The sequence below is a fragment of the Paecilomyces variotii genome, assembly GCF_004022145.1.
Source record: "Paecilomyces variotii strain CBS 101075 chromosome Unknown C8Q69scaffold_1, whole genome shotgun sequence".
In the NCBI taxonomy this organism is placed as follows: domain Eukaryota; kingdom Fungi; phylum Ascomycota; class Eurotiomycetes; order Eurotiales; family Thermoascaceae; genus Paecilomyces; species Paecilomyces variotii.
In genome coordinates, this window is record NW_021167140.1 from 1,456,524 (window position 1) to 1,480,658 (window position 24,135).

The 24,135-nt window shown below is 51.2% G+C and overlaps 9 protein-coding genes across 9 annotated transcripts; 4 read left to right on the forward strand and 5 right to left on the reverse strand.

The window, feature by feature from the left end:
* Window positions 1-92: 92 nt before the first annotated feature.
* On the reverse strand, window positions 93-2,740 carry C8Q69DRAFT_411054 (electron transfer flavo protein-ubiquinone oxidoreductase). Its single transcript, XM_028628302.1, has 3 exons — window positions 2,135-2,740; window positions 533-2,048; window positions 93-476 (listed from the first exon to the last, which is right to left on the reverse strand). The coding sequence occupies exons 1-3, from the start codon at window positions 2,436-2,438 to the stop codon at window positions 377-379; spliced, it is 1,920 nt and encodes a 639-aa protein (XP_028488958.1). The 5' UTR covers window positions 2,439-2,740; the 3' UTR covers window positions 93-376.
* Window positions 2,741-5,643: 2,903 nt separating this feature from the next.
* On the forward strand, window positions 5,644-6,610 carry C8Q69DRAFT_502850 (putative RNA polymerase I and III transcription factor complex component Tbp; the record flags this gene model as incomplete). The annotated part of the gene is made up of 4 exons (XM_028632433.1): window positions 5,644-5,909; window positions 5,970-6,057; window positions 6,124-6,538; window positions 6,594-6,610. 4 exons carry the CDS (start codon window positions 5,644-5,646, stop codon window positions 6,608-6,610), a joined length of 786 nt encoding a protein of 261 aa, XP_028488959.1.
* Window positions 6,611-7,576: 966 nt separating this feature from the next.
* On the forward strand, window positions 7,577-8,090 carry C8Q69DRAFT_502851 (hypothetical protein; the record flags this gene model as incomplete). The annotated part of the gene is made up of 2 exons (XM_028632434.1): window positions 7,577-7,594; window positions 7,656-8,090. 2 exons carry the CDS (start codon window positions 7,577-7,579, stop codon window positions 8,088-8,090), a joined length of 453 nt encoding a protein of 150 aa, XP_028488960.1.
* Window positions 8,091-8,267: 177 nt separating this feature from the next.
* On the reverse strand, window positions 8,268-9,898 carry C8Q69DRAFT_394766 (fructosyl amino acid oxidasesarcosine oxidase; the record flags this gene model as incomplete). Its single annotated transcript, XM_028627664.1, has 3 exons — window positions 8,268-8,553; window positions 8,624-9,644; window positions 9,844-9,898. The coding sequence occupies 3 exons, from the start codon at window positions 9,896-9,898 to the stop codon at window positions 8,268-8,270; spliced, it is 1,362 nt and encodes a 453-aa protein (XP_028488961.1).
* A 519-nt stretch (window positions 9,899-10,417) lies between these two features.
* Window positions 10,418-11,898, forward strand: C8Q69DRAFT_20954 (ubiquinone/menaquinone biosynthesis-related protein). Its single transcript, XM_028626166.1, has 2 exons — window positions 10,418-10,608; window positions 10,823-11,898. Exons 1-2 carry the CDS (start codon window positions 10,515-10,517, stop codon window positions 11,749-11,751), a joined length of 1,023 nt encoding a protein of 340 aa, XP_028488962.1. The 5' UTR covers window positions 10,418-10,514; the 3' UTR covers window positions 11,752-11,898.
* Window positions 11,899-15,239: 3,341 nt separating this feature from the next.
* Window positions 15,240-17,401, forward strand: C8Q69DRAFT_20976 (hypothetical protein). Its single transcript, XM_028626171.1, has 2 exons — window positions 15,240-16,020; window positions 16,128-17,401. Exons 1-2 carry the CDS (start codon window positions 15,596-15,598, stop codon window positions 17,272-17,274), a joined length of 1,572 nt encoding a protein of 523 aa, XP_028488963.1. The 5' UTR covers window positions 15,240-15,595; the 3' UTR covers window positions 17,275-17,401.
* Window positions 17,402-18,385: 984 nt separating this feature from the next.
* On the reverse strand, window positions 18,386-19,954 carry C8Q69DRAFT_440422 (putative cyclin; the record flags this gene model as incomplete). Its single annotated transcript, XM_028628648.1, has 1 exon — window positions 18,386-19,954. The coding sequence occupies one exon, from the start codon at window positions 19,952-19,954 to the stop codon at window positions 18,386-18,388; it is 1,569 nt and encodes a 522-aa protein (XP_028488964.1).
* A 568-nt stretch (window positions 19,955-20,522) lies between these two features.
* On the reverse strand, window positions 20,523-22,295 carry C8Q69DRAFT_20979 (RNA polymerase II transcription elongation factor-domain-containing protein). Its single transcript, XM_028626173.1, has one exon. The coding sequence runs from the start codon at window positions 22,034-22,036 to the stop codon at window positions 20,771-20,773; it is 1,266 nt and encodes a 421-aa protein (XP_028488965.1). The 5' UTR covers window positions 22,037-22,295; the 3' UTR covers window positions 20,523-20,770.
* Window positions 22,087-24,135, reverse strand: C8Q69DRAFT_21098 (Dor1-like family-domain-containing protein). The gene has a single exon (XM_028626186.1). It carries the CDS (start codon window positions 24,018-24,020, stop codon window positions 22,554-22,556), a length of 1,467 nt encoding a protein of 488 aa, XP_028488966.1. The 5' UTR covers window positions 24,021-24,135; the 3' UTR covers window positions 22,087-22,553.

Consider the following 24,135-nt stretch of genomic DNA (forward strand, 5'->3'; position numbering starts at 1 on the left):
CCGATATCACTACTGGAGTGTTTCACGTTCGGAAAATTCATTTCCAGCTGCGAGACTACAGATAGAAGCTTAAGACACAAAAATAGAAAAATAAAAAGTAAAAATAAAAATACATCTATATATACACTGGGTATTGTATTTTGTTCATAGCACTTTGTCACAACAGATGCGCTTTTTTTTTCTCTCTTCTTCTTTTCTCTCTGCACCGTGTGCTCCTCTTCGCCATTCCGCCCGATTGACAATGCAACAACAATATATCCCCGGCGGGATCCCAGTCTGAATAGAAGCTGTGAATATGGACAGGCAGATGCGATGGATATAGTAAAAAAGATAATAATAGAAATATTGAACGAATAATGCTGCCTCCCAAAGAGAACTAGGTCATGAAGTATTTCGGTCCCTCGCCACCCTGGGGTGTCTGCCAGTTGATATCCTGCGTTGGCACCTTGATGTCACAGGTCTTGCAGTGGATGCAGCTAGAGTGGGTCAGCTTTTTGCTTTGTTAAGAGTAGGGGTGAAATGTGGTACTTACTTCTGCGCATTAATTTGGAAACGCACACCATGCTTCTTGCTCTCATCCTCGACATACTCGTAGACACCTGCAGGGCAGAACCGATTTTCGATGCCCTTGTACTGGGGCCAGGAAGCATCAGTGTGCTTATCCCAGTCCTCCACCTGGAGGTGGACAGGCTGGTCTTCCTCGTGGTTCGTTCCAGTGCGGCTCACGCTGGTCAGGATGTCGAAACTGATAACTCCGTCTGGCTTGGGGTACTCGATCTTCTTGCACTCCGACGCCTTCTTTGTAGCGGCAGAATCGGTACTGTGGTGCTTCAGGGTCCATGGTGTCCTTCCCTTGAATAGGTACGCTTCCAGTCCCGAGTACATGATGCCTCCCCAGAGACCGAGGGTTCCAAACGAGGGACGCATGTTGCGGACCTCCTTCAGTTCCTTCCAGATCCATGATTTCCGAAGTTTGTCTTCATAGTCATACAAGAATACCGTACCGTCCGAGGCTCCTTGCAGAGCGGAAAACGTCGCGTCCGCAGCAAGCATACCGGACTTGATAGCCGTGTGTGTACCCTTGATCTTCGGCACATTCAGAAAACCAGCCGTATCACCGATCAAGGCTCCTCCGGGGAACGCGCACTTCGGGATCGACTGGAAACCTCCCTCATTCAGAGCGCGAGCACCGTACGAGATACACTTGCCGCCCTCCAGAACTTCTTTGAAGAGAGGGTGGTGCTTCAGCTTCTGGAACTCGCCGTACGGGGACAGCCACGGGTTGGGATAGTCCAATCCAACCACAAGACCCAGGCTGACGAGGTTATCACCAAAGTGGTACATCCACGCACCTCCATAAGTGTCCGTGGGCAGCGGGTACCCCATCGAATGGACAATCTCACCAGGCTTGAATTTCTCCGGCTGGATCTCCCATACTTCCTTCAATCCGATTCCGTACGTCTGTGGCTGGCTATCCCGTCTGAGGTCGTACTTCTTGATTACCTGTTTCGTGAGACTACCATGGCATCCTTCCGCGAGTAACGTGACACGAGCATGGAACTCCATTCCGCGCTCATACGTATCCTTCGGCTTCCCCTCTCTGTTCAAACCAAGATCATTGGTAGCGACACCCTTAACTGAACCATCCTTTCCGTAGACCACTTCGCTTGCCGCGAAACCAGGATAGACCTCAACCCCTAGTTCCTCCGCACGCTCGCCCAGCCACTTGGTCAACTGGCTCAAACTGATGATGTAGTTTCCATGGTTGTTCATCTGTGGAGGAGCAGGAATCGGAAATGATGAGGTCTTGGTCAGGAAGCGCATCTTATCACTTTTCGCGGGCGTTACATGTTCGAATCGGTTCGGGTTGTCCTCCGATAGCCAGTCGGGCAAGAGTTCATTGAGCGATGTCGGCTCCAGGACATTACCTGAAAGGATATGAGCGCCAATTTCTCCCGCCTTCTCCAGCAGTATAACTCGGAATTCCTCATTTCCTGCTTCATTTGCGAGTTGCTTCAACCGGATGGCGGCAGCAAGTCCAGCTGGGCCTGTTTTGTGCGCGAAGACACAATTCGTTAGCAACAGTGCTCCTACAACGCAAAATTGCAGACCTTGAAAGTCGTGTCTTTCTTACCTCCACCGACAATGCAGACATCGACTTCGTCGCTCTCACGATCGTTTAGCCGAGGATCCCAGTTGCCCTCTTCGTCTGTGTACTTCCGCCGTAACGACTGCGTAAAAGCACGAGTCTGACCGCGAAGAGCGGTCTGGCTTAAGAAACCGACGCGAAGGTCCCGACTGTTCGTAGTCGCAGACACGCCTGCTGTGCGTCCGCGCAGAGTGTTTGCTGTGGCGGAGAATGAACCACCTCTCAAGGTCCGCGAGGAGGCGCACAGCTCGCGCCTCAACAGAGGCAAAGCAGCACCTCTCGATGCCATTGTAAAAGGATGTGTGGAAGGGCGGGACTATCGCGGCTGTCGATGGTAACCAGGACCATCCATACCTTCCTGGACAGAATAGAGAGAAAGAGGAGATGAAGTTAATGAATTTCTGATCGGACCCCCACTCTGCGCCGGTTCGGAGCTGGCCCAGACGTCAGCGAACGCTGCCAGCTGCACCGAGGAATAACCACGGCTACCCGCCCGGCCAATTGGAGCCTCGGCGATTGCAATCTGCCTGATTCCGGGGGTAACCGTCTTCTCCCCGGAATCATATCATATCATAATAATCTCATCAACATCAGATAAGTTATGGGATTTCTGGAGTGCATCTAACTAATCTACTGTCGTCGTAGGTCAGGAACCGAGCCATGCAGGCCATCAGCCTCGTCTTCCCGATGGGACGGATCAAGCCGATCACGGAACAGTCTTGGGTAATTTACCTAGAACAGCCGGTTGAAGAGACAACAAGAATTATTTGTTTCGAAAAAGCTATACCAAGTTCCCCAAGCAACTAGGTAGTTTCTACATGGACCTGATGAGATCACACTCTATTTGCAGCCTGCCATGCCCTCGAGGAGCACTACCACCTGTCTATTCTAATTATTATGGGCCTGCGAATTCCAACCCCACTTTATGCCATGATTGAAAGTTCATCCCCAATTCCATATAGAGTAATATAGTATATTGGTCAAAGCGAAACTGGTGCTTCCATTATTACCGGAACTAGATGGAAATAGTTCGCTTTGAAGTTTGGATAGTTGTCCCCCTTGATAGGCTGATGCTTTAGTGCTTACTATAATAGTTTAAATAATGCAGCGCGCATGCGACCTGGCAGGTGACATGCCGGCTATTCGGATATAGTCGAGCAATAACAATAACTAATAATATCGCATGTGGCCGTAAAATGTAATTTGCTCTACCAGTCTGTATGAGATGTGACCACGCTGGCACATTCACAAGCCGACGCAAGCATGTATCTATCCGGAATGCAAGTTTGTGCAATGCATTGCCGCCCGGAGCATGCTAATACCCGAGCGCCAAAGAACGGACGATGACAACAACGCGACGAGAAAGGAGAGGAGACGGTGTAGTTAGTCTACTCCGTACTTGCAGCTGAGAAAGAAGCGACTAGTTATAGTTACCAACCCAGCTCGTCTTTCAAGATCTGTTGTCGAGTCATTTCTTTGCGAGTAGATCGATCTAGCGCGCAGAGGCTCTTTCAGAGTGCATTATTGGGCCTCTTGGGGGGAAGATAGCGCCGACGGAAGGCTAACCCACAGCCCATAACACCGCCAAGGCTCCAAACGGTTGTGCTGAATGTCAAACGCGAACCTCCCCGACTGCAGTTTCATCTCTTGATCTTTCCACCACCACTCCCTTTTCGAAGATGCAACCTGTCCAGATGTATTCTCCTCGCTCTGCTGTATTCGATTCCGCACATGATTCTCGGTTCTGAGGTGGTTGATGTCGTGTTCTGGTCGTCTGTTGTCTCCGGAGAGACACGCCTGTCCGGCCAGGGAAGCTTCTGGCCGACCGTAGAGAGCGCAAAGCAAGAGAAAGAGGATGCGCGAAAGGATTTTTTGTCCAGTTGCCATCGGCTAAAGCGGCGAGCAGAAGGGCGACGCGCGCAGGAGGTGTGTGGAAAAGGGAGACGGACGACGATTGGGCGGCCGGAGGGCGTGTGTGGGCGGGACCGGCGCGAAGACGCAAGAGTTGGGCACGGAGGCCAACCAGTCAGAGGGCGTCCATGGGCGTGATGACACCGTACCGGCCAGAAGCAAGGGGCCAGTGGCCATTGGCAGCAGGCTCAGCCTGGTGGGGGCCCTCGACGGCTGCCGGGGGAACTGGCGGCTAGCGAACCAGCGCTGGCAGAATGGCGCTTGCTTGCTCGGCGGCCTGTCCAGATACCGGCCAGCGGTTCAGATACCGCCCTCGAACCGCTGGCCGGTCCCTACGCTGATGCAAAACCCATGGAAACGGGATGGGCGCTCTCGCCGCTTTTGGCTGGCTTGCCGGGCCCAGCCACCCCTGACGCCAGCTCCCCCCAAGCTCTGACTCACCTATATAAAGGCGCATCCTCCCACTTCGCCTCGCCCTTTGGAATCCTGATACTGGTCTTGGCACCGCCCGGAACGCCAGAAGCTCGTCACTCCTCCTCCCGCCCGCCTTCCTCCCCCCATTCCTGCTTCCCCGCCCTCTTTACTACCCCTCCGACAGTTCTTGATATCGACTGTCGACAAAAGTCGTTCAGAGGTCGCCAGCTTTCCGGGAAATCCAGGCTTAGAATATAACAGTTCAGATCTGAAAGACGGTCGCGCTTAAAAAACAAAAAAGAAAAAAAGAAAAAAAAAAGATTACCAATACCAAAAGAAGAAAAGCGCGCCTCTTCGCCACTCTCTTTTTGAGACGCAGATAGACTTCCAAAAACATCTCTTGACAATCCATAACTCCTTCCAAGTCATCTTCTCAACCTTGCTCTCTCCATCTCTCCTGTGCAATTATCCAGAAACTGAAAAAAAACAAGACCAGCTTTGGTGGGTTTCGTGGTGTGGTGTTTACCTGTTACGGAAACGTGACATCGGCGGTCGGCCTCTTTCGCCTTCTTCGCCACTCGGACGGAAACTCCCCACCGCCTTTTCCTTTAAAAGGTCCTCGACTCCCGCCAAATCAGCCGCGAGGCTTTCTGGCATCGTCTCGATCTGGTTATCATCACCTGGGATCGTTTTATCTCGAACTGAATACTCGTTGGTTGAACGGACAGTTACTGTAGGGGAGACATTCAGTTGTTCATCTCCCACAAACGGTAGGACACCTTCATCCTCGTTGACCGCGCAACACATCAGAAAGAAATTTTTTTTTCTTTCAAACCCCCCCCAAAAAAGCCACCTCGCTGGCTACACCCTCCAACAAACCCATCGTCTTCCCCAAGCCTTACTACGGCTGCAAATACCCTTCGAGGCAAACCCCGTCGCGGACATTACTCCTGGGCTCAGCAGCTTTCTGAGAGATTCCTCGACGGCTGGCCTTGTCATCGCCTGCCACACCCCCCATTTGCGACACATCGTTACCTGAATCTGGTCCTGACTGTGACTTCCCTCTGCAGACGTCCGTCTTCTAGTTCACTACAACTCTGTCACCGACGACTTCAAGACTACTCAGTGACAGTTCTCTCTCGAGCAGCTCGAGTGTCTCGCACGTCACAATGGACTCGCTCACGACTCACCCTTCGACCGCACAGCAGGCGAAGGCCTTCACGTCTCCGGCCTCTCTGTCCTTTCCCGGTGGCGCTGGCGATCTGACACCGCCTTCGTCTGAAAAGGAGGGAATCTTGGCCAACGGTAGCCAGAACGGCAGCGTGAATGGTCAGCAGCCAGGAGGGAATGCAGCCGGTAATGGGGTGACGCCCGCAACTCCCGCTGCGACTCCTGGTGCTAACAATCCGGGGAGCGGCATTGTGCCTACGTTGCAGTGAGTATACTCTTGCTGTTCTTCTGGTCTACCAGAATGCTGAACTGGATTGTTTTCAAGAAACATTGTCGCAACTGTGAACCTTGATTGTCGCTTGGACCTGAAGACCATCGCGCTTCACGCACGCAATGCCGAGTATAATCCAAAGGTATAAATCTCCCCACCCTATCAGGTGTTGCCATAGATTATATGGCTAAACATGCTCTTGTTATAGCGTTTCGCGGCCGTGATCATGCGTATCCGTGAGCCGAAGACCACCGCGTTGATCTTCGCCTCGGGTAAGATGGTCGTTACCGGTGCGAAATCTGAGGATGACTCGAAGCTGGCATCGAGGAAGTATGCTCGTATCATTCAGAAGCTCGGCTTCAACGCGAAGTTCACGGATTTCAAGATCCAGAACATCGTCGGTTCCTGTGACATCAAGTTCCCCATTCGTCTGGAGGGCTTGGCTAGCCGCCACCACAACTTCAGCTCGTACGAGCCTGAGTTGTTCCCTGGTCTTATCTACCGCATGATGAAGCCGAAGATTGTTCTTCTGATCTTCGTCAGTGGAAAGATTGTATTGACCGGCGCCAAGGTCCGTGAAGAGATCTACCAGGCGTTCGAATTGATCTATCCTGTGCTTTCCGGTATGTGGATGACTAGTCTTGTCGGCAAGGCTCGATGCTAACATGGTTCCCCCAGACTTCCGCAAGGTCTAAAAGTCCTTTGAAGGAGCATCGCGGTCACAGGAGGATCGTTCCATAACTCCTCTTTGATTTCTGCCCCCCTTGTATTAACACTTTTCCGACGTTATACGTCTCTTTGATGAGGAAAGAGCACCCATAATTCCGTCCCTACCCATGGCTTAGCTCGTGGTCGGGTAGTGTATCTCCAAGCTCATTGTTCTCATCCCCCTTTCTTGTTTACGATTACCTGATGCTAGCATTTACACGGCGTTCTTAGCGATTCGGGGAGTGATGGTTGTCTTCTATTTCGAGAAAAGAAACGATTTACACTAGAAAGTCGCACATCCCGCAGACTTGAGGAGCGGTGCGTGTGCGCTGGTCGAATGGGTGCCGTCTCCTAATTTATCTCCCTTGCCACCCTATTCCGTGCACGTTTCTATCTTCACTTCTAGTTTTTCGCCTCCATTATTCCCGGTGGCTCCTTTTTTACCGTCTTTATTGATTGAATGTGGTGTTGCTTATGCGCACTAGCTTTTAAGTTGTTTACGATTCCCGGCGGAGGGGTTGACGGAGCTAGGGTCGAGAAAATTGGTATCGTGGTTTTCCGTGGACGGGATGACTTGGTTTGGTCAATTCTTGAAATGATACAACAGTGTTACAATAGGCCTGACAATTTGCACGGAATGAAACAGATACGGCCCAATCTTTTATCCTCTTCAAAGTAGCATGTCCTCTTGGCCACAGTTTTCGTAGATCGGCAATCGCTTTGTAGGGCACCTGGATTGGCTGTAGTTTTAAATGCCCGACACAGTAGTTAGCGAAGTGTTGAGTGTTCCGAACGTCTCACCATGGTAACTTGTGCACCGCGGCAGATTATGTATGTCACATTTCATCACTCTTAATTGTGTTCCTGTTACCTGTTAACCCACCATAAAACTATCAGTCTTCTGCGCCACCATCTCTGATTCACTAAATTCGTCTTATTACTATCTTGTAACCATGAGCTACTCTCCAATAGTAAGTTATATCTAACTGATACCCTAGGTTCGTCCTAACTATATGGTCTAATAAAACCTAGCACCGAGAAGTCCCTGAAGGATGGACTACCGACCCTTTTTACGCATCATTTCCCATCAAAGGAAGATGGGCGAAGATTGCGAAAAGATGTGGTCTTGTAAATCCAGTAGGCCTCATGCATGACTCTCCGGAGTCAGGGGAAACCATGGGTTTAATTTCAGCTGGAGGGCGGTATTTCTTCACGGATGATATGACATGGTCTATTTTCGAGATTATTAAGCCAAAGACTCTGGATGAGATCTTGAAGATGATGTTTGATGGGAAAGAGAGATTGATTAAGACGAAACGTTTGGAGGAAGTGATGACGAAGGAGGATCTGGAGGAGGAGAAGAAGGAGAAGGAGGCACGTCTTGCGTCACTGGAGCAGGCAATGAAGGATAACAGAATTCCTGGACTGGGAGGCAATAGACTAGGTGGTAATGTCTCACCATGCTAGTTCTCGTGTCTCCGTCTAGTCGCGCCGATTCCTGTCCTTCTTGCGGAAAATGGTCACCCTTGAAAGGAATGTTCTATGTATTGGTAAGTATTGACAGTCAGTTAATGGCATCCATCTCCTATGTACAGTCCGTTATATATCTACTTCGAATGGCTAAAGTCACGCAGTATCCCTCGCTCATAACGATGCTTTCCCCTTGACCAACTCCTCCATCAACTTCAGCCCTTTTGGTCCGGATCGACTGCCATCCTCACATCCCTCGAACGGCACCAGTTCTTCACCCTCCGCGAAGGCGGGCCATTCCCAGAGCTCACGCAGACCGTCTTCCAAGTTTCCCTCGATGGCATCGACGATCTTTTCACCAAGAACGGGCAGGAACTTGTAGCCGTGGCCGCTTCCACCTGTGGCGATGAAGAGGCCAGGATGGTCAGGGTGATAGCTGATTATGAAGTCGCCCTTGGGGCTATTTTAATGGAAATATGATTGTCAGTTGTGGAGTCCGTGTCGAGTAATAATAGGGGTAGAGAACGTACGTATCAGTATACCAGCAGACCCGCGTTTTGCAGAAGGGTCTATCTGCAAACGCAGGCAACATCTCCCGCAAAGCGTTTCTGCAGGCCTTTTCACCTTCAGGTGGTAATGGGACATCCGTCTCTGGCAGACTGACCTCCATGGTCGCGCCAGCGTCTCCTTTCGGGCCTGGGACGGGCACTCGTTTCGGATTGAGGTATCCATATGCGTGGCGAGCAACCTTGAGGAGATTTTTGCGGGGCGGGATGATAAACATGCCTGTAGAGAAGCTCAAAAGAGTCGGCATCTGGGCTAGTCGTCTCTCTTCCTCGTCCGTTATGCGAATATATGCGAGGGCTTGCCCGGTACTTTGCGCCTTGCCGCGTAGGTCCACGAGCTTAGGAGTCCATGCGCCTGTCGCCAGGACGATCAGATCTGCGGTGATTGTCGTGTTATCACTCAGACGCACACCGGTAGCTCTCAATTGACTCTTCTTGCCGTTCCCGTTCCCATTCGCCTGCTCCTTGTCCTCGGTGAAGATGACCCTTTCTACCTCCCCTGTCTTGAATACCACCTTTCCTCCTTTCTCAAGTAACTCTCTGGTAAATCGCACTCCTGCCTCTGCGTCCGACCATCCAGAACCCCAGTTCACATATCCTCCAGCGACATCGTTGCCAACGCCGTATCCTGGCATCACTCTCTCCACGTCTACTTTCGTCGGCAGGAACTCAACCTTGTCCGCCTCGATTGCTTTCATGTTCTCATAGCTCTTGCGCACATACTTCCCAGCGGTGCTGTCAGCATTCGAATATACGAGAACTAGGCCATTCTCAGAATATCGGCCCTCTTTGCCCCAATCAGTGGTACGCCAGCGAGCAATGGCATCCGCAGCCAATTTAGCATAGGCTGCATTGGCGTAATCGGCGCGCACGATGCGAGATGTGTCGACTGAGGAGCCATGTGGGTTCGGAATAGTCTGTGCTTGCTCGAGGACGGTTACCTGGCACTCTGGATGTCGGTTTGATAGAGCGAGGGCCGTGGATACTGCGCTGGATCAGTATATTGATTGTCTCTATCTCGATGAGTGGCGATGGGCAAAATATGTAGATCTGTGTGCAGGGGACGATACGGTATGAGGGAACGATGAAAGAATCGACCACGAGAACGCAGACAACAAGGTGAATGACAGCAAGGCAGCTTATTTGTGTAGTTGACTTCGAGGGAACAACGGGCCACTACTGACATCCAAATACCCCTGCTCCTACAATCAATACCGATTGTGGTAGCGTGTGCACCATTTTCTCGGCAGTCAAGGGTGCGATTGGGACCTGTATCTAGGAGAACAGACGAATCGCTCAGTCTTGCGGAATGCCTCTCCTGTTCCGTTTCACGCGGGGACACCTTTGATCTTTATATCGGCAGATGAACCAACGCAGTGCGAGCCTTATCGATAAGGACCGGCCCGGGCGTTCTTGGCTTCGGCTGCGAACTCGGCCGGCAACACGCCAGACATTCTCTCCAGTCTATGCTCGATCAGTGTCTGTTCTACATGGGACCCATGACCGTTGTCCATTGCGTCCAATTGAGCGATCGCGTTTAGAACTATACGTTTTCGAGCTTGTATATTCGAGTTATACGTGCTGGTTTCGGTGATAATTGGCTCTTGCGTACGTATTTTCCATTGCTTTCTTTCTCTTGGATGTTTTGGCACAGTTGATTGATCTAGCCGATAGATACGTCTTTCATTGTATACCAAAACCTAATCTCATTCTGTTCTCACACGGAGGCTTTTTGGACTGGTCAGAAGCCTCTTGTTGTGGTTGATCAGAGAAGCTGGACGTTCAGTGTTGAGTAACTCTCTCGGACGACCAATTGAACATCCAGCTCGAGTTTCGACAATGACAACGTCGCCAGATGGAGGGCCCCGTGGGCCTAATAAAGTTAAACCTCGTCTACATGGTCGAACTCCAGCGCCTGAGAAGAAATTGCCTTCGATGGGTAGACACAGGTTAGTATTTGTCGAAGCTCTCCTATGCGGAAATGCCGGGGAAGAGGTCCTTATAAATCATATTTATCTGACTCCCAGCATATAATTCATGTTTGATTACTCCGACTGTAGCTTTTTTTCCCTCTGTTGTCTTGCATTAGAAGAAGAAAAGGGTATACCGTTACATCGTCAGCTGTCATATTCTGACTATCTATCCCAAGGGCACCACCTACAGCGCATTCTCATCTGAGACGCGCGAATCCCCATCTGACTGCTGTTTCTTCTGCTGCTGCTCCCAAGCCATCAGGGACATCAATGTCGCCCAAGGCAATGACGGTTTTTGGCGTTGGTATTCTCGCAATCAGCAGCTACTGTGGATATCTGTACACTTCTTACAGACAGGACGTGGCCAGGTCACGGTCCCTTTCTGTCCCGGATGATGTGACCGATCGTTACGACCAGACGGCGCCTAGCTACGACGCAGAAGTTGAGATGGGCGAGAAGGTGATGCGGTTGGGCAAGAGACGAAAGGAACTGGTACAGATGGCACGCGGAGACGTGCTGGAAGTGAGCTGTGGAACTGGACGAAATATGGATTACTACGACCTAGGCGAACGAAGGGGAGTCGATGCCAACGGGAAAGCTGAGCTGAAGGGATGTCGATCTGTTACGTTTGTCGATCTCAGCCCAGTGATGATCGAGATTGCTCGCAAGAAGTTCGAAAAGCTATATCCCGGTTTCCAGAAAGTGGCATTCCAAGTGGGCGATGCAAGTCAGATTGCGCCCTCGCCTCCGGCTGGCAAGACACCACCGACGGTAACCCGAAAGCCCTACTTCGATACAGTCCTAGAGACTATGGGCCTCTGCTCCACGCCTGATCCTGTGGCGCTTCTTCGCCATCTTGGTGACCTCACTGAGCCTGCGCAGGGACGGATCCTGCTGCTTGAACACGGTCGGTCGTATTACGGCTGGTTGAATAACATCCTGGATAACCTAGCACCAGCACATGCGAATCGACACGGCTGTTGGTGGAATCGGGACATTGGCGATATTGTTGAGAAGAGTGGATTGGAGGTTGTTGAGATCAAGAGATATCACCTTGGGACAACTTGGAGGGTCATTCTGAGACCTAGGAAGGAAACGAGAATCGAGGAGGTAAAATGAGAACTAACTTCTTGAATCACGGTAGAAAAGGGATTCTTGTCTTACGGATAGAGCGGGACTGGACGTCCTAAAGTGTACTATTATCTTCATTTATGCTGATCGATAGAAGAATGTTAGATTGTGTGTCAATAGAGAGATACGGCCGGGTATAATGTATGCTGGCTAGTCTTGTGTTATTTTAATTCTATTATATTCATTCTTACAGATGTCCGTAGCAATAATGCTTGTGTTTTTGTTTATGTTCCATGACAGGGTCAAGCGGGATGTTGGTCATTGATAGTATATATATATATATATATATCCGGGAGACATAATACCCGCCGAACCACGAATATGCTCTTCACCAGCCCCCGTTAAAAACCATCGACCACACGAAATCCACCATATCACGTCGCGAAAGTTGGCGGCTAAACTCGTTTGCCGAAAGGACCATGATATCCTCGTTCAGAGTAGAATCTCCTAGATTCGTGGAATATGGCCCATTGGGTGATTCTTGTGTGCTGTACTGTAGATACTGATGCTAAGGTAGTGGAAGCTTAATTCTTTCAGCACGGTACAAACGAACTCCTAAGGAGTGTTTACAGTTACGAGAAAAAGGGGCTGTCGACCTTTAACTACATAGCTGTTAAAGTGATTTGTTCCGGCGCCAAAGGTATGGTGTTAACTGTTTGAGTAAGGACTTTCTTCAAAATGCGAGAGGTCGTCGCAGATAAAACAAATCACCAAAGACAGCATTTAGTACTTTGTTTTTTGATTTACAAGCTGTTTTCGTGTCAAAGCGTCGCTACTATGAAGTATTTTAGATCGCAGCCATCTAGATTCTACAACAAAGCGTCAATGCGGGGTTCGGCGTTTCCACCCGCGGAGAAAAACTCCCGGTCCGACTGCCTGGGTTGGTAAGGTCGATCACCACCATTTCTTGCTTGGAGCTCCGTATATCAGGATTTCTTTGTTTGCTTAACTCTATCATTACTCCAGAGCTTCGTTGATTGCCTTGACCAGTTGGGACGGGAAAGAAACAGTCCCCACGGATGAGGTAAATCTCCGCGGAACGAGAAGGATATGCGTCAGGAAACTAGACGATATACTGTAATGGACCTGTGCAAAGAGCAATTACCTGGACTATTTTCATTGCGTAGTGTAACAAGAGTCTGTCTTTCTCTCCCCGCGGGTGAATGTGACTGCTATTCAATGGGATAGGAGGAAGGATGCAGAGAGAGCTGCGCTCAGTCCCAGCTCCGTTTGTCATGGCGCATTCCTGCATTAGTTAGGAGGCGCGGATGTATGTAAGTCCATGTAAGGCTGGCAAGCTATCATAATAATACTCCATAGGTGGGCTGAGCTTATCCTGCTTGTTGCTGGCTTGATACGAGATCCCTGATGACTTGACTTGCTGGTGTATATCCAACCAAGCCTTTTGCATCAGCATGCTGCACGTCAGACATAACGGCAGCCTGCGGTGGCTCATCCAGCTGCCAACCGAGTCGATGTCCAGTTAGAGCAGATATGCAGGCTGTGGTTTCTTTTTTTACCAAGAACTGATGCCCGCGTGTAGTAGTTATGTGGCGCCCACAGAGATGGAATGTCCAGGTTTAGAACACTCTTCCTACATGGCAGGGATACGCTATTATTACAGTACATCCCATAGTGAGAGTTCTGATCGCAGATTGGCATAGATAATAGAGTACAGAGTAGTCTGACTTACTTATCTAGTGAGAATATTGTGAATCATAATTGTATCGCTGTTCGGCTGCCCTTGCTGGCTGCAGCACTCTAGTGAAGCTCGTCAACCACCCGGAAACGTTCTGTGTTTCCACATCCCCCTCATCCATCATCACCATCAACATCAACGCCAGCAACATCGCTATTATTATTGTGGCCATCATAATCCATCCATCCCTTTTCTGGCCAGCTTTATCTAGACCCACTGCCTGATACCCTCGAGAACCTCGGTTTCAGAATGGTTAGTGGTTGGTTCGTGAGGTGTGCTCGATTCGTCTGATCAAGAACCCCTCACATCGTCAGTCCCATTTTGACTCGGTGCTAATCACTTCATGGCATCATTACTATCGTCATCTGCGTCTCAGAGAAGATGTCCAAATGCCACTTCGTTACGGTCGTGGAGAGTTTCGATGCGCCAGATGAGATCTTCGGACCCGCGCAAGCAACCCGTCTCTCCTGTCGTATGCCTCACCTACTATTTTGCTACTGAGTGACGAGTTTCTATGGTAGACATAGTTGGACTTAGCTCCCAAGGGCGTCCTTCCACTCTGCTCTAGAGTCTACTCCAGACAGCCCCATGGGTCTTGGTCTTGCTGGGCTACGCAGTGTAAGTGGCAAGCAAGCCCTTTTGATCCACGCCGCTAACCATCCACTACTGATCTCTCGACCGCTCAGAAAAATGATCCTCTAAAGCAAAGCAGCAAATTTTCTGCCGGCTTTTTCTCGTCTAAAAGAGACTAGCGATTCATTTTTTTTCCCTTCCTAAGTTCCTGCCGCCTTGAGCAACCATTCCGCTGTTGGACCGGCGCGGGATCAAGACGAAGCCGTGGCTCGCGCTTCCACTAGCGGATGCTGTCCGGTGCGCTCTCCAACGACGAGAATGAACCGCTAGGCCAAGCGATCGTCATCCTTGGGGACCGATTTGCTGGGCGAGCACCCTCTGCCTTCTTTTCGTGTTCTTTTTCCTTCGCGACTACTGCACTCCAGAGGGCCCGCAACTCCCCCTATACTAAGAACAGTGTAGAGCGACGCTTGGGCTCCTTACCGGGAAAGACGACGCCGCCTCCGAAAAACTCGTCCACTGCGACTGGCCAGGCTCGGCCACAGAGTTCGGCGTTCGCCTCCCTGAGATCGATTTTCTTTTTTTTTTTTTTTAAATCCTCTGGATAGCGTCGAGTAGCTAGCTGCAGGTTGGCGTCCAGCACCATCCGTCATCTTCCACGCCCGGTCCCCAAACTGTCGCGTCGCTTTCTCTCTGTTCAGTATTATTATACGCCACCAGGAGGACATTATTATTATTATTCTGTCTCCTAGCTCGAGCATATGGTGGTAACTTATTATTGTACAATACTATACATCAGTCGACTCAGCTACGAACCTTAGCTCGGGGGTCTATCTCTGTATCCTCGGGAAGTTTACAGGCAGTCTCGGTCGTCATAGACGCATAGTGCAGCCTACGGCCCGGTTTCTTGCATAGCTTGTTGGTCAGTGATATCTGGTGAGTTGGTTCTGGTTTTGTGGTTCCATTGCAGAAGACAGCATATATTATTATTATTATCTTGCTGCTCATTATTGTTTATTCTTTTCCTGCTCCTTTGGTGACCGCCTTACCCGCTGTTTCTCATCGCCAGGCGTCGCCTATCCGACAACTCCAGATTGCCCCTGCATGGCGGTGTGACGGGTCCATCGCTGGAGCAAACCTTGGCTGAACTTGAACTGACGCACCCACTTGGGATAGGAATCGCCTCACGCTGGTTGGATCTCAGTGTCTTTGTTTGTGCTCGTTGGATCCTCCCTGTCGCATTCCTGTTCATACCGCTCTCGCCGTCGAATCAGCGTTGCCACAACTAACGGTCGCATGCTCTCTCTTCTCCCGCCTTTCCAGCTGAAACCCACAACAAACTTGCCTCTCTCCAGCTGCCGGGACACCGACTCCAGTTGACTGCCATCCTTTCGCCCCTTCGCAACAATCAACTCTCTCCCTCCTCCCCTATCCCTATACATCCATACATATTCGTTCAATTGAAATACAAAAAAACGCTCCTTTTTTTGTTGTTTTTGTATTACTATCCCTCCCTCTCCATCTGTCACTCACTCCGGAAAAGAAAACAATAAATCGAATATGCCTTATAATACTCGTCGGAAGTCCCTATCGCTGCCATCGCTGGGCATTCACCTCCCGAACGCCTCCCGCGCACATCGATCACCGTCCGCCTCCAAGTTGCCCGCCCCAACAGACGCACAACTACCACCATCCAAGAAGGTGAAGAGGTCGCACGACCGGGAGTCGCAGTCGCCGGACGCTGAAGCAACTGGTTATCGCGACGGAAAGTCGTTGGGAGAGCAGGGTCGCGCGGGGCGCGGTACCTACGAGCACACTCCACCGCCTTCGCCCGCCGATGGTGTCGCCCCGAAGATCGATACAGAGGGGATCAACGATGATATCGTGGTCGCAGTGATCGAACAGTTGGAAAAGACTGGAAATCGACCGCACCTCATCAAGGAGCTAGCTGCCGTTCTCACGACGATCAATGAGAACGTCGCAAAGTACGTATATTTTTTTTGCCCTCTAACTTCTATCTCGTTCGCATTTAGCGCCCTGCGAAGAAAAAAAAATTATAAAATCAAAAATACAGGCTAACAATCTTGTGTAGCTCTGCGAACCCCGCAGCACTGCTGTCGTCCCGCTTGAGCGCCTACCTCAAGCGTCCCTGGTCTGCTTTGGCGCCCTGCCCACTTGCAAAGGAGCTTATTCCAGTTCACCCGCGCAAGGTGTTCTACTATCTCACCACTTGCGCGCACCAGCCTCTCCCTGAGACTTCAGATGATCTGATCATTGCTGGTTTGGACGGGAAGCAGATGACACCCAGTATCTCAAGCCTCGACCAGGACGAGGAGGATGCGCTTGCGCGGCAACGGAGTCCCAGCCCGGAGGTAGACCTGTCCTCTCCGGAATTCGAGGACGACAATATGGATCTGGCTGGTCACCACAATGCTGGTGGTTCCGGAGTCCCGGCTAACGGCTTCTCCGACCGTCGCAGCCAGCACCGGTTAGCCCACAACCACCGGGCAGCGTCTCCCCCTCTGGAAGGCGATGAGAGGGAATTCACACAGACGGCTAGCTCTGTGCGAGAGCGGACGTCGGAAGAGAGAGCGCAGCGCCAGGATGGTGCCAAGGGTAATGCCCCTCAACTGTCTGAGGCCGCCTCAGAACTGAGTAGCGCGCTCGCCAGCTTTTCCGGCTCGCCAATGGACGAGGACCCTCTCTCGTCTGCCAGCGCCAGCGCTGTTCCGGAGGATCAGTACAGTGACTACTTTTCGCGGATTGACTCCCGTGCCGCCGAGCAGGACCTCGACGAGGCAGCAGCCGTGACGCTCTTTGGCACTTCTCCGTCGCCATCGCTCTCGTCCACTGCATCCTCGATCTCGTCTGGTACGAGCGCTCCTTCTGAGATAGATGCGGACAGCGAGATGTGTACGACTACTGGTCTGCTCAAGCTGCAGCAGAACATGGCTGCCAGCGCCCGGGGCGCAAGCCCAGTGTCTGTGCCCGGCGACGCCAATGGTGCCACGGCTACAGCGCTGAAACGTTCCATCGACATGTTGGAGAATGATTTCTCCGGTGTTGACCTAAAGGTTGACCTGCAATTCGGTGAACATGACGCCAGAAAACCTCTAGCGAATCGCCCCTTTGGAGTAATGACCATGGACTTTGACATGATCCGGGACTCGTGGAGTGAGCTGCAGAGCCCGGAAACCGTTGAGGTCGACGAACTCGATGAAATGTTCGGAGACTTCTAAAACAAACGCTCTCACCGTTTCAAGTATGATTTTTCGGATTTTACCTCCTTTTTAATACGTTTATATTTTCGGGGCGGGGCAAGACTGGACGGCGCCTTTTGTCATTCTCGGCATTTGCATTACACCCAGGGGCTTTTGGCGTCACAAGTTATTCTTCGGCTTTTTTATCGACCGTTCTAACTCTATCTCCCCACTCTCGATATGTGCGCTGTGCACTCTTGTGCAACGACATCCTCTTCCGGAACATTCTCCGATGTACTCTTATTGCAGAGGCTTGTTATGCTTCTGCTCCGCTCAATTGTGTACATGCATCTTAATACCCGCCTCGTTTTCTCTTCCCTCATGTTTTAACCTTTTTTTCCAGCCTGTTGTTGGGGTCCGAGGGTTATTTTATCTGTACATATATATCTCTCTGTGTTTTTATGAGGGAGCTCGTCTCTTTTCCCTCGCTGTATTTATTTTGACGCCCTCGGGCCAGGAGCAGGCCCCCCAAAAAAGAAGACAAGTCCAGGGATGGACTGAACGCGTTGTACGTTTTATGTGAGAAGGACAGGTGACGTTTCTGGGAAGACGGAGGGAAAACAAAACAAAATAAGGATCCAAAAGGGGATGAAGAAATGAGAAACATGTAATGTGATCTGTTTTAGCTCGTGGCGCTTTTTCACCACGCAATGTTGACGAGTCTTTTTTTATTGTCCTTGCCTATCCTATTTATCTCTCTATTTTCGCTCCATTATATCTCCATTATATCTATCTATTCTCTATTTCTTACTCGGATTCCGGGCTCTCGTATTCGTATTCGTATTCTTTATACAATCTATGACAATCAGTTGAGAAAAAAAGTCCTTTTTCTTAACCTACTGCTTTCGTTTAATCACCGAGTATGCTAAGCTTATACTTTTCCCTACGGGAGAGCTATTTTAACATTAACATGCAGGAAAAAAAGAATAATAATAACGAAATTTATCTTCTCATTCATTCGAAGAATATAGATAGATCACTTGCTTGAAATCTAGCTGCTCGAATAAAAGAAGAAAAAGAAGTTAAAAAAAAAAACATCCCATCATGCGATTGATGATTGATGATTGATAATTGATGATATTAATGAACTTCATATCTCGCCCTCTTCGCTTCCACCGTCTTCTTCGTCGATTGCTTCGCCTTCTTCGATATCGCTACGGTCGTTTCGAGGCGGGCTTTTCCCTGCCTCGGCGGTATCTGAGGGACGCTTGTCTCGATCTCGGTCTCGGTCTCGATCTTGGTCAGAAGGTCGGCTGGTGGTAGTGGTGGTGGTGGTGGTGGTATTCTGCTTGACGATGTCGTCGATGCGTTGTTGGATGGGATCTGTGTCTGGTTCGTTGTCGCGGCGGGCTAGTGGAGGCGGGATGGGAGGTAGAGGATGTTGTTGACGTTGTGAAGTAGTGTGGTTGTTATGATTATCGTGATTGTTATGGGAGTTGTGGTGGTGATGGTCATTTTGGTCTCGATCTCGATCTCGAGAAGGGAGATCTGATGAGGATGAGACGTTCGGTTTTGAGTCTTGGGACGAATGTGGTGGTGGTCTCTGCGACTGGCTCTCTTGGCCTGCTCTCCTGGACTCGTCTCTCTCTATCCGTTGTCGTTTTGGAGATCTCTCCGAAGCGGATGTATCGAATGACGCTCCGTTCGAGACGGGAGGTTTCAGCGACTCATGATGGTTCAGAAGTCCTTCTGGCTCTCTTGATCGCTTTCGGCCGTTGATGTCGTTCTCGGATGGAGTGCCAGCAGCAGGACTTCCACGGTATGAGATTCTGGTCTTCTCTGTATCCTCCCCGCCGTGGACCGGCGCTGTTGGGTACCGATGGCCTTGTCGATGGATTGCATTGTTCTCGTAAAGCTCTGCCATGCGATTGCATGCCCTTCGTACCTGCGTCAAGTCCACGTCGGCCTGTTCCCACCACGGTCGTCCCAGCTCGTCGTCCTCGAACGCCACATTGCAATGCAGCGCGGCAGCATAGAGCGCACTAGCTGCGATGATGCGCGGAGTGAACTGGAGACAAAGCACCGTAAATGTAGAATCGTTGACGAACGCCCATGCTGCATTGCGAAGATTCTTATTCTCATTCCCCCCAAAGAAACAAATAAAGTCGTAGAGGATGCGGTATGGCTGCTCCAGCTGCAAGTCAAAGCAGAGCGCTTCGAGAAGCAAGTCCTCATTGTGCAAGATGGTATCTCTCCATTTCCAGAACTCCTTGGACTGTTCGTCCACGACCAGATTCGGGTTCTTCTGCGCCACCCGACAGCATGCCACCACGATCTCTCTCATCTTCCGACAATTCTCCTCCACCTTGGTAGCTAGGAAGAGCGATGTCGCAGCGATCGGATAAGGGTGCATTCCCGGCCGGTGTGGCAGATCGACCATGCTGTATCGCACGAAGAATCGGTGCAGGTATACACTGGCCGTCGCGAGCGTCAGCTGCGGAAGCTTCAACATGATCCCCACTTGTGTTATGAAGTTGACGCCCTTGCTGCGGCTCGTATGCTCTGCCTCTATCGTCATCCCATCTAGCAGGGACGGTGTTCGTGTAAGCTCTTCGTCTGTGAAGAGCCATTGCGACTGCGACGCAAGTAGGACCGGGTTCGACGGCGCCGGGACAGGCCGCCGCTCACGGCGGCGCGATGAAGATGGTGACGACGTCATGAAGGGCATCCCCAGTGGAATATCTCTCTTTCTCTCGACTGGATAGATAGAAGAACGGATTGAACGCTTCTGAGGACGAGTCGATTATCACGGCCGCTGGATGTCCGGTGTGAACTGGGATGTGAGTTCGAAACACAACCTGTCTGTACGGGGACACAGCTCCCGTTTTGTGTCTCTTTCTCCGCGCCAGGCTCCTATTGTATTTGCGGAGAGTTATCGGAGAAGGGGAACCATAGCGCATCACTCTGATACCATTGCTCTCGGGGTTCAGTCTCCGCGAGAAGGGCGTCGCAAGGACGACTAGCGGTAGAGCTATCGGAGGAGTCAGCCAGAGCGGCACCGATCAGTTGCTCTTCAGTATGGAGTCAACCCGGCGGATTTTTCATCGGATCACCAGCCTGAGGTCATAGAACAGGCCCCGGCTCAGTGAAGATACGAGCGTGTTTGGAGCTCGTCGCGGTGGTCGTCGAGGCGCAAGGAAGAGCAGATCGCGGGCGGAAGGTCCGTTATTCCGGTCCCGGCGTCCGATATTCGTTCCAGCTTACGAGACAATACGAACAAGAAATGATTTGGTTATTCTAACCGTGTTAAATTGCTGAGATGTTGCTAGTAGAACACCGAGATAGACTGACACTGACTTGGTATCATAACTGTTCGATCCCGTGTAAAGATTGCAGGGACCACATTCCCGTTTATCACCAGAAACTCCGAAGTATGCTATCGCTATGCTTGCTCGCTAAATCAAGAAAAGGATGACAGACACATCTACCACGACATCTCGCAGATAACCACACAAGAGAAGCATCGTTTACCTTATTACTCTTCCTCACTGACCTCACTCTCGTCGTCGCTGGCTACTGCATATTGCTGCTGCTGCCGCCTTGCTTCTTCCTCACGAGCGCTCTCTTCGAAGGCAGCCTCCATTTCTGCCGCCAGCGCATCATCATCCTCGACCTCATCGTTGGCCTGTTCGGGTTGCGCATTTCTGGAAGGACTTGCAGGAGATGGAAGGCGGAGATCTTCAATGTCTTCCTCATCATCGCCATCATCGTCTGCTTCATTGGCAGATGTATTATTTGATGAGAAATGAGTAGGGTTGACAATGAATGGCTTGCGTGACGGTGGTGGAGAGCCCATGTCAATTATCAGATCTCCATCGATGATGATGTTGGAATTCGGTGATGCGGCAGGTTTGGCGGATGTTGGCTGACTCGGTTCCTCATCTGAGGGAGCCGAATCAGAAACCAAGTGATCTGGCTTAGCTTTGGAAGCAGGTTCGGGTTTGGGTTTGTCTTCTGTAGCCTTGATGGTCTGAGCAGGCTTAGGGGCACGCTTCTGCTGACGTAGAGGGTTGGTCTGAGGTTTGCTTCTGCGTATTGATGGCGCTGGCGGCTTGGTAGCGGGTAGCGACGGGGTGCTGACCTTGGTCGGCACGTTATGGGGATCCGGCGTTGTGCTGGAAGAAATAGCATTCTTTTCGGCTTCGGCATTGGCCTTGGGAAGGAAATGGCGGAAATCGTATGGGTTGCTCTCGTCAGCAGCTCCGGGATCCTCATCCTCGCTTGCGTTCTCCCGCGACGGTTCATCTGCTGAAGGTTGGTCGTCTTCATGAAGAACCGGCAGTTGGGGATACTGCTCCGACACCTGTTTTTCCGTCTTTCCCGGGGCTGAACGCAGATTGAAGTTCAATTGGCTTGAGACCGGCTCCAAGATAAACGCCTTGCGTGCTGGATCAAAGACCAACACCAGGTTCCGTGTGTCTGATTGTGATACTGGCGACGCAGGATCCACGCTTCCTTCATATGAATATGTCAATGTTGTCTGCTCCGCATTCCCGGCCTTGTCCGTTACCGTCAACTTATAGATGTCTGGCGAGGATGATGAACGAGTGATGACCGACCGCTGGTGTGGGGTAGCCGATTTGCTCTTGTGGTTATAGGTGATATTGATGAAACGAGTCTCCTTGGTGCCATCTTTCCCAGAGAGTTTATCTCCCAACAGAATGGGGTATTCCGCTTGTTTGGTAGGATCAATGAGCAACCCCGACGGCGGGGGAGTCGCAGAGGCGGCGAGTGTCGACATGGGTTGGAGATTCGAAGGGAATGACTGGTAGACAAGTGTTTATTCTTCGCTGATCTCGTTTCTCATGTACTATATAGTCCCAGGCAGGGTGAGGTCTGTTCAATGCCCAGGGAGGAAGAAAGACGACCCCAACAACAACAACGGCTAACAGATCCGTGCTCAACAAGGAAGAGCGACGGGAGGTCAACACAGCGCATAAATTCCCGTGAGACTCGTACTCGTTACAGCAGGTAAGCGAACATTCCAGGAGATCATTAGGCTAGATAGAGTGGAGATGGGGGGGAAGTGGTGAGAATCCGATGGAGAGCTGAAGATGGGGAAAGCCAGAAGTTGCGGAGTCGTTGAGCGGCGGAGCGAGTGTCCGTGACCCGCCGCTAGGGCAGACTAAGTTAGCGCTGCCGATGGCATGAGAATCCATCATGAGAACTTCAGAAGACATGAGAGATGAGGGAGGGAGCATGTCAAACAGTGAGTCTCTGCACGCCAGCCTCTCTCACGGGTGCCATATGGATGCATATCAATGCACAGGGGATGCTATCGGCGAAATGCCCTTCCCCCCAGCACCCGTGCTCCCACCGGTGAGCTGCTCCAGCCGTCCAGCAAGCGCCCGATGCTTCCTCATCACCTCCTCCCAGTCATAGGTCATGTCTCTCTCCTCGCCCTCTTCAGAGTCGTCGAGAAGGGTGAGGATCATACCAAAGTCACCACCGAGACGGCCTAGACTCCCAGCACAGTAGAGGACTTGAGTCAAGAGACTCTCTCGTGAGCTCTTGTCCTGCACATTGGGCAGATAGGTACGCAGCGTCTCCGTCAGCAGTGTAACGAGATGCATTGGCAGCGTTGCCAGCGCCGGAGGAAGGACCTGGAGGGGGTCGTCTTTTTCAGACTGTTTCTTCGGGGTGCTCTTGGCCCGTAGGTTCACATTTGTAGTAGCAGAGAATCCCGAGTCCGACTGCTCGGGGGTGAAGATGTTCTTGTACAGCGACACTATAGCGAACGTCTGCTCTCGATAAATCTCAATGTACCTCTTGAGATATCTCTCCGTCTGATGACCCCCCGACCACGTATTCCCAGAAGACCGCGGATCGCTCTTGTTTCCCTTGCTCTGCATTCTCCGCCGTGTCTCCTGGTCTGCGAGCTCCCTCAGAGGATCCAGCGCTTCGAGGGTAGAAACCAGATTGGCTAACCGGGAGATGAGGAAAATGGCCCCTAACGCTCCCTCACTCGCGCCTGTAGAGCCGTCCTTTCGTAGACCCTCCAACTCCGGTGCCACACGACGCAGCCATCCCACCGTCCTCATAGCGGCAGCAAGTCTGATATTCTGCGACCGGAGACTGCTGATCAGGTTCGTCGTCATGTCCTTCATCGCATCCTCCGCCTGCAACGCGACATCCTTGACGAGAGGGGAGTCGGGGTACAACGTCTGCAGTCTCTTGATATGGGCATACAGATCCAACGCAGACGAGTAGTTTGTGCTGGACGGCGCAGCGGTATTTGCACTCGCAGAGGCAGAGGACACGGCCGTCGAGAGCAAGGTCGGCAGCTCCAGGATATCGGACAGTCGGTCCACGTTTCGCGCCAATTGCATCGCCTTCTTCCGCCGTTCTATGATCGGGTTCTCAACGGTCTTGCTGTATGTAGACGAGAAGCGTACCGCTTCCTCATCAAGCTTCGGAATCGCATCGCGTAGTTGATGTACTTCTCGACCGACGCGGGGAATAGATGTTCGGAGAGCGGAGAGGTTATCTGAGGAGGTGATGAATGCCTTGTGCGATCGATTGGACAGCGCCTGCAAAGAAAGTAATGTGGAGTGTGAAGACTGAGCGAGAGACTGAGGTTCGCTGTCCTTCAATAACTGCAATGACAGCGTAGAGAGCCGATGGAGATACTTGGAGGTCGTCGCATCTTGCGGCGCGGCGGGACGCGCAGAGGTGTCCTCTGCATCCAGATATGGAGCCAGCAGCTCATAAAGAGCATCCGTCATGGCGAATTGTGCCTGCTCCACGGGGATTCAATCAAGCAGAATCACTGTATAGACACTGCATGTAGCAGAGCAAACGCCGCGGGCTTGTTCAATTAATAATATTGCGGAGTTGAAG

Bases quoted from the DNA above. Each gene is read 5' to 3' on its own strand.
- C8Q69DRAFT_21098 (XM_028626186.1), bottom strand. From the start codon at position 24,020: ATGACGGATGCTCTTTATGAGCTGCTGGCTCCATATCTGGATGCAGAG.
- C8Q69DRAFT_20954 (XM_028626166.1), top strand. From the start codon at position 10,515: ATGGAGGGCCCCGTGGGCCTAATAAAGTTAAACCTCGTCTACATGGTC. The intron at 10,609-10,822 runs GTTAGTATTTGT...CACCACCTACAG, and splicing joins CCTTCGATGGGTAGACACAG to CGCATTCTCATCTGAGACGC.
- C8Q69DRAFT_411054 (XM_028628302.1), bottom strand. From the start codon at position 2,438: ATGGCATCGAGAGGTGCTGCTTTGCCTCTGTTGAGGCGCGAGCTGTGC. The intron at 2,049-2,134 runs GTAAGAAAGACA...CGCACAAAACAG, and splicing joins TGTCTGCATTGTCGGTGGAG to GCCCAGCTGGACTTGCTGCC. The intron at 477-532 runs GTAAGTACCACA...GACCCACTCTAG, and splicing joins TTCCAAATTAATGCGCAGAA to CTGCATCCACTGCAAGACCT.
- C8Q69DRAFT_20976 (XM_028626171.1), top strand. From the start codon at position 15,596: ATGCCTTATAATACTCGTCGGAAGTCCCTATCGCTGCCATCGCTGGGC. The intron at 16,021-16,127 runs GTACGTATATTT...AATCTTGTGTAG, and splicing joins ATCAATGAGAACGTCGCAAA to CTCTGCGAACCCCGCAGCAC.
- C8Q69DRAFT_20979 (XM_028626173.1), bottom strand. From the start codon at position 22,036: ATGTCGACACTCGCCGCCTCTGCGACTCCCCCGCCGTCGGGGTTGCTC.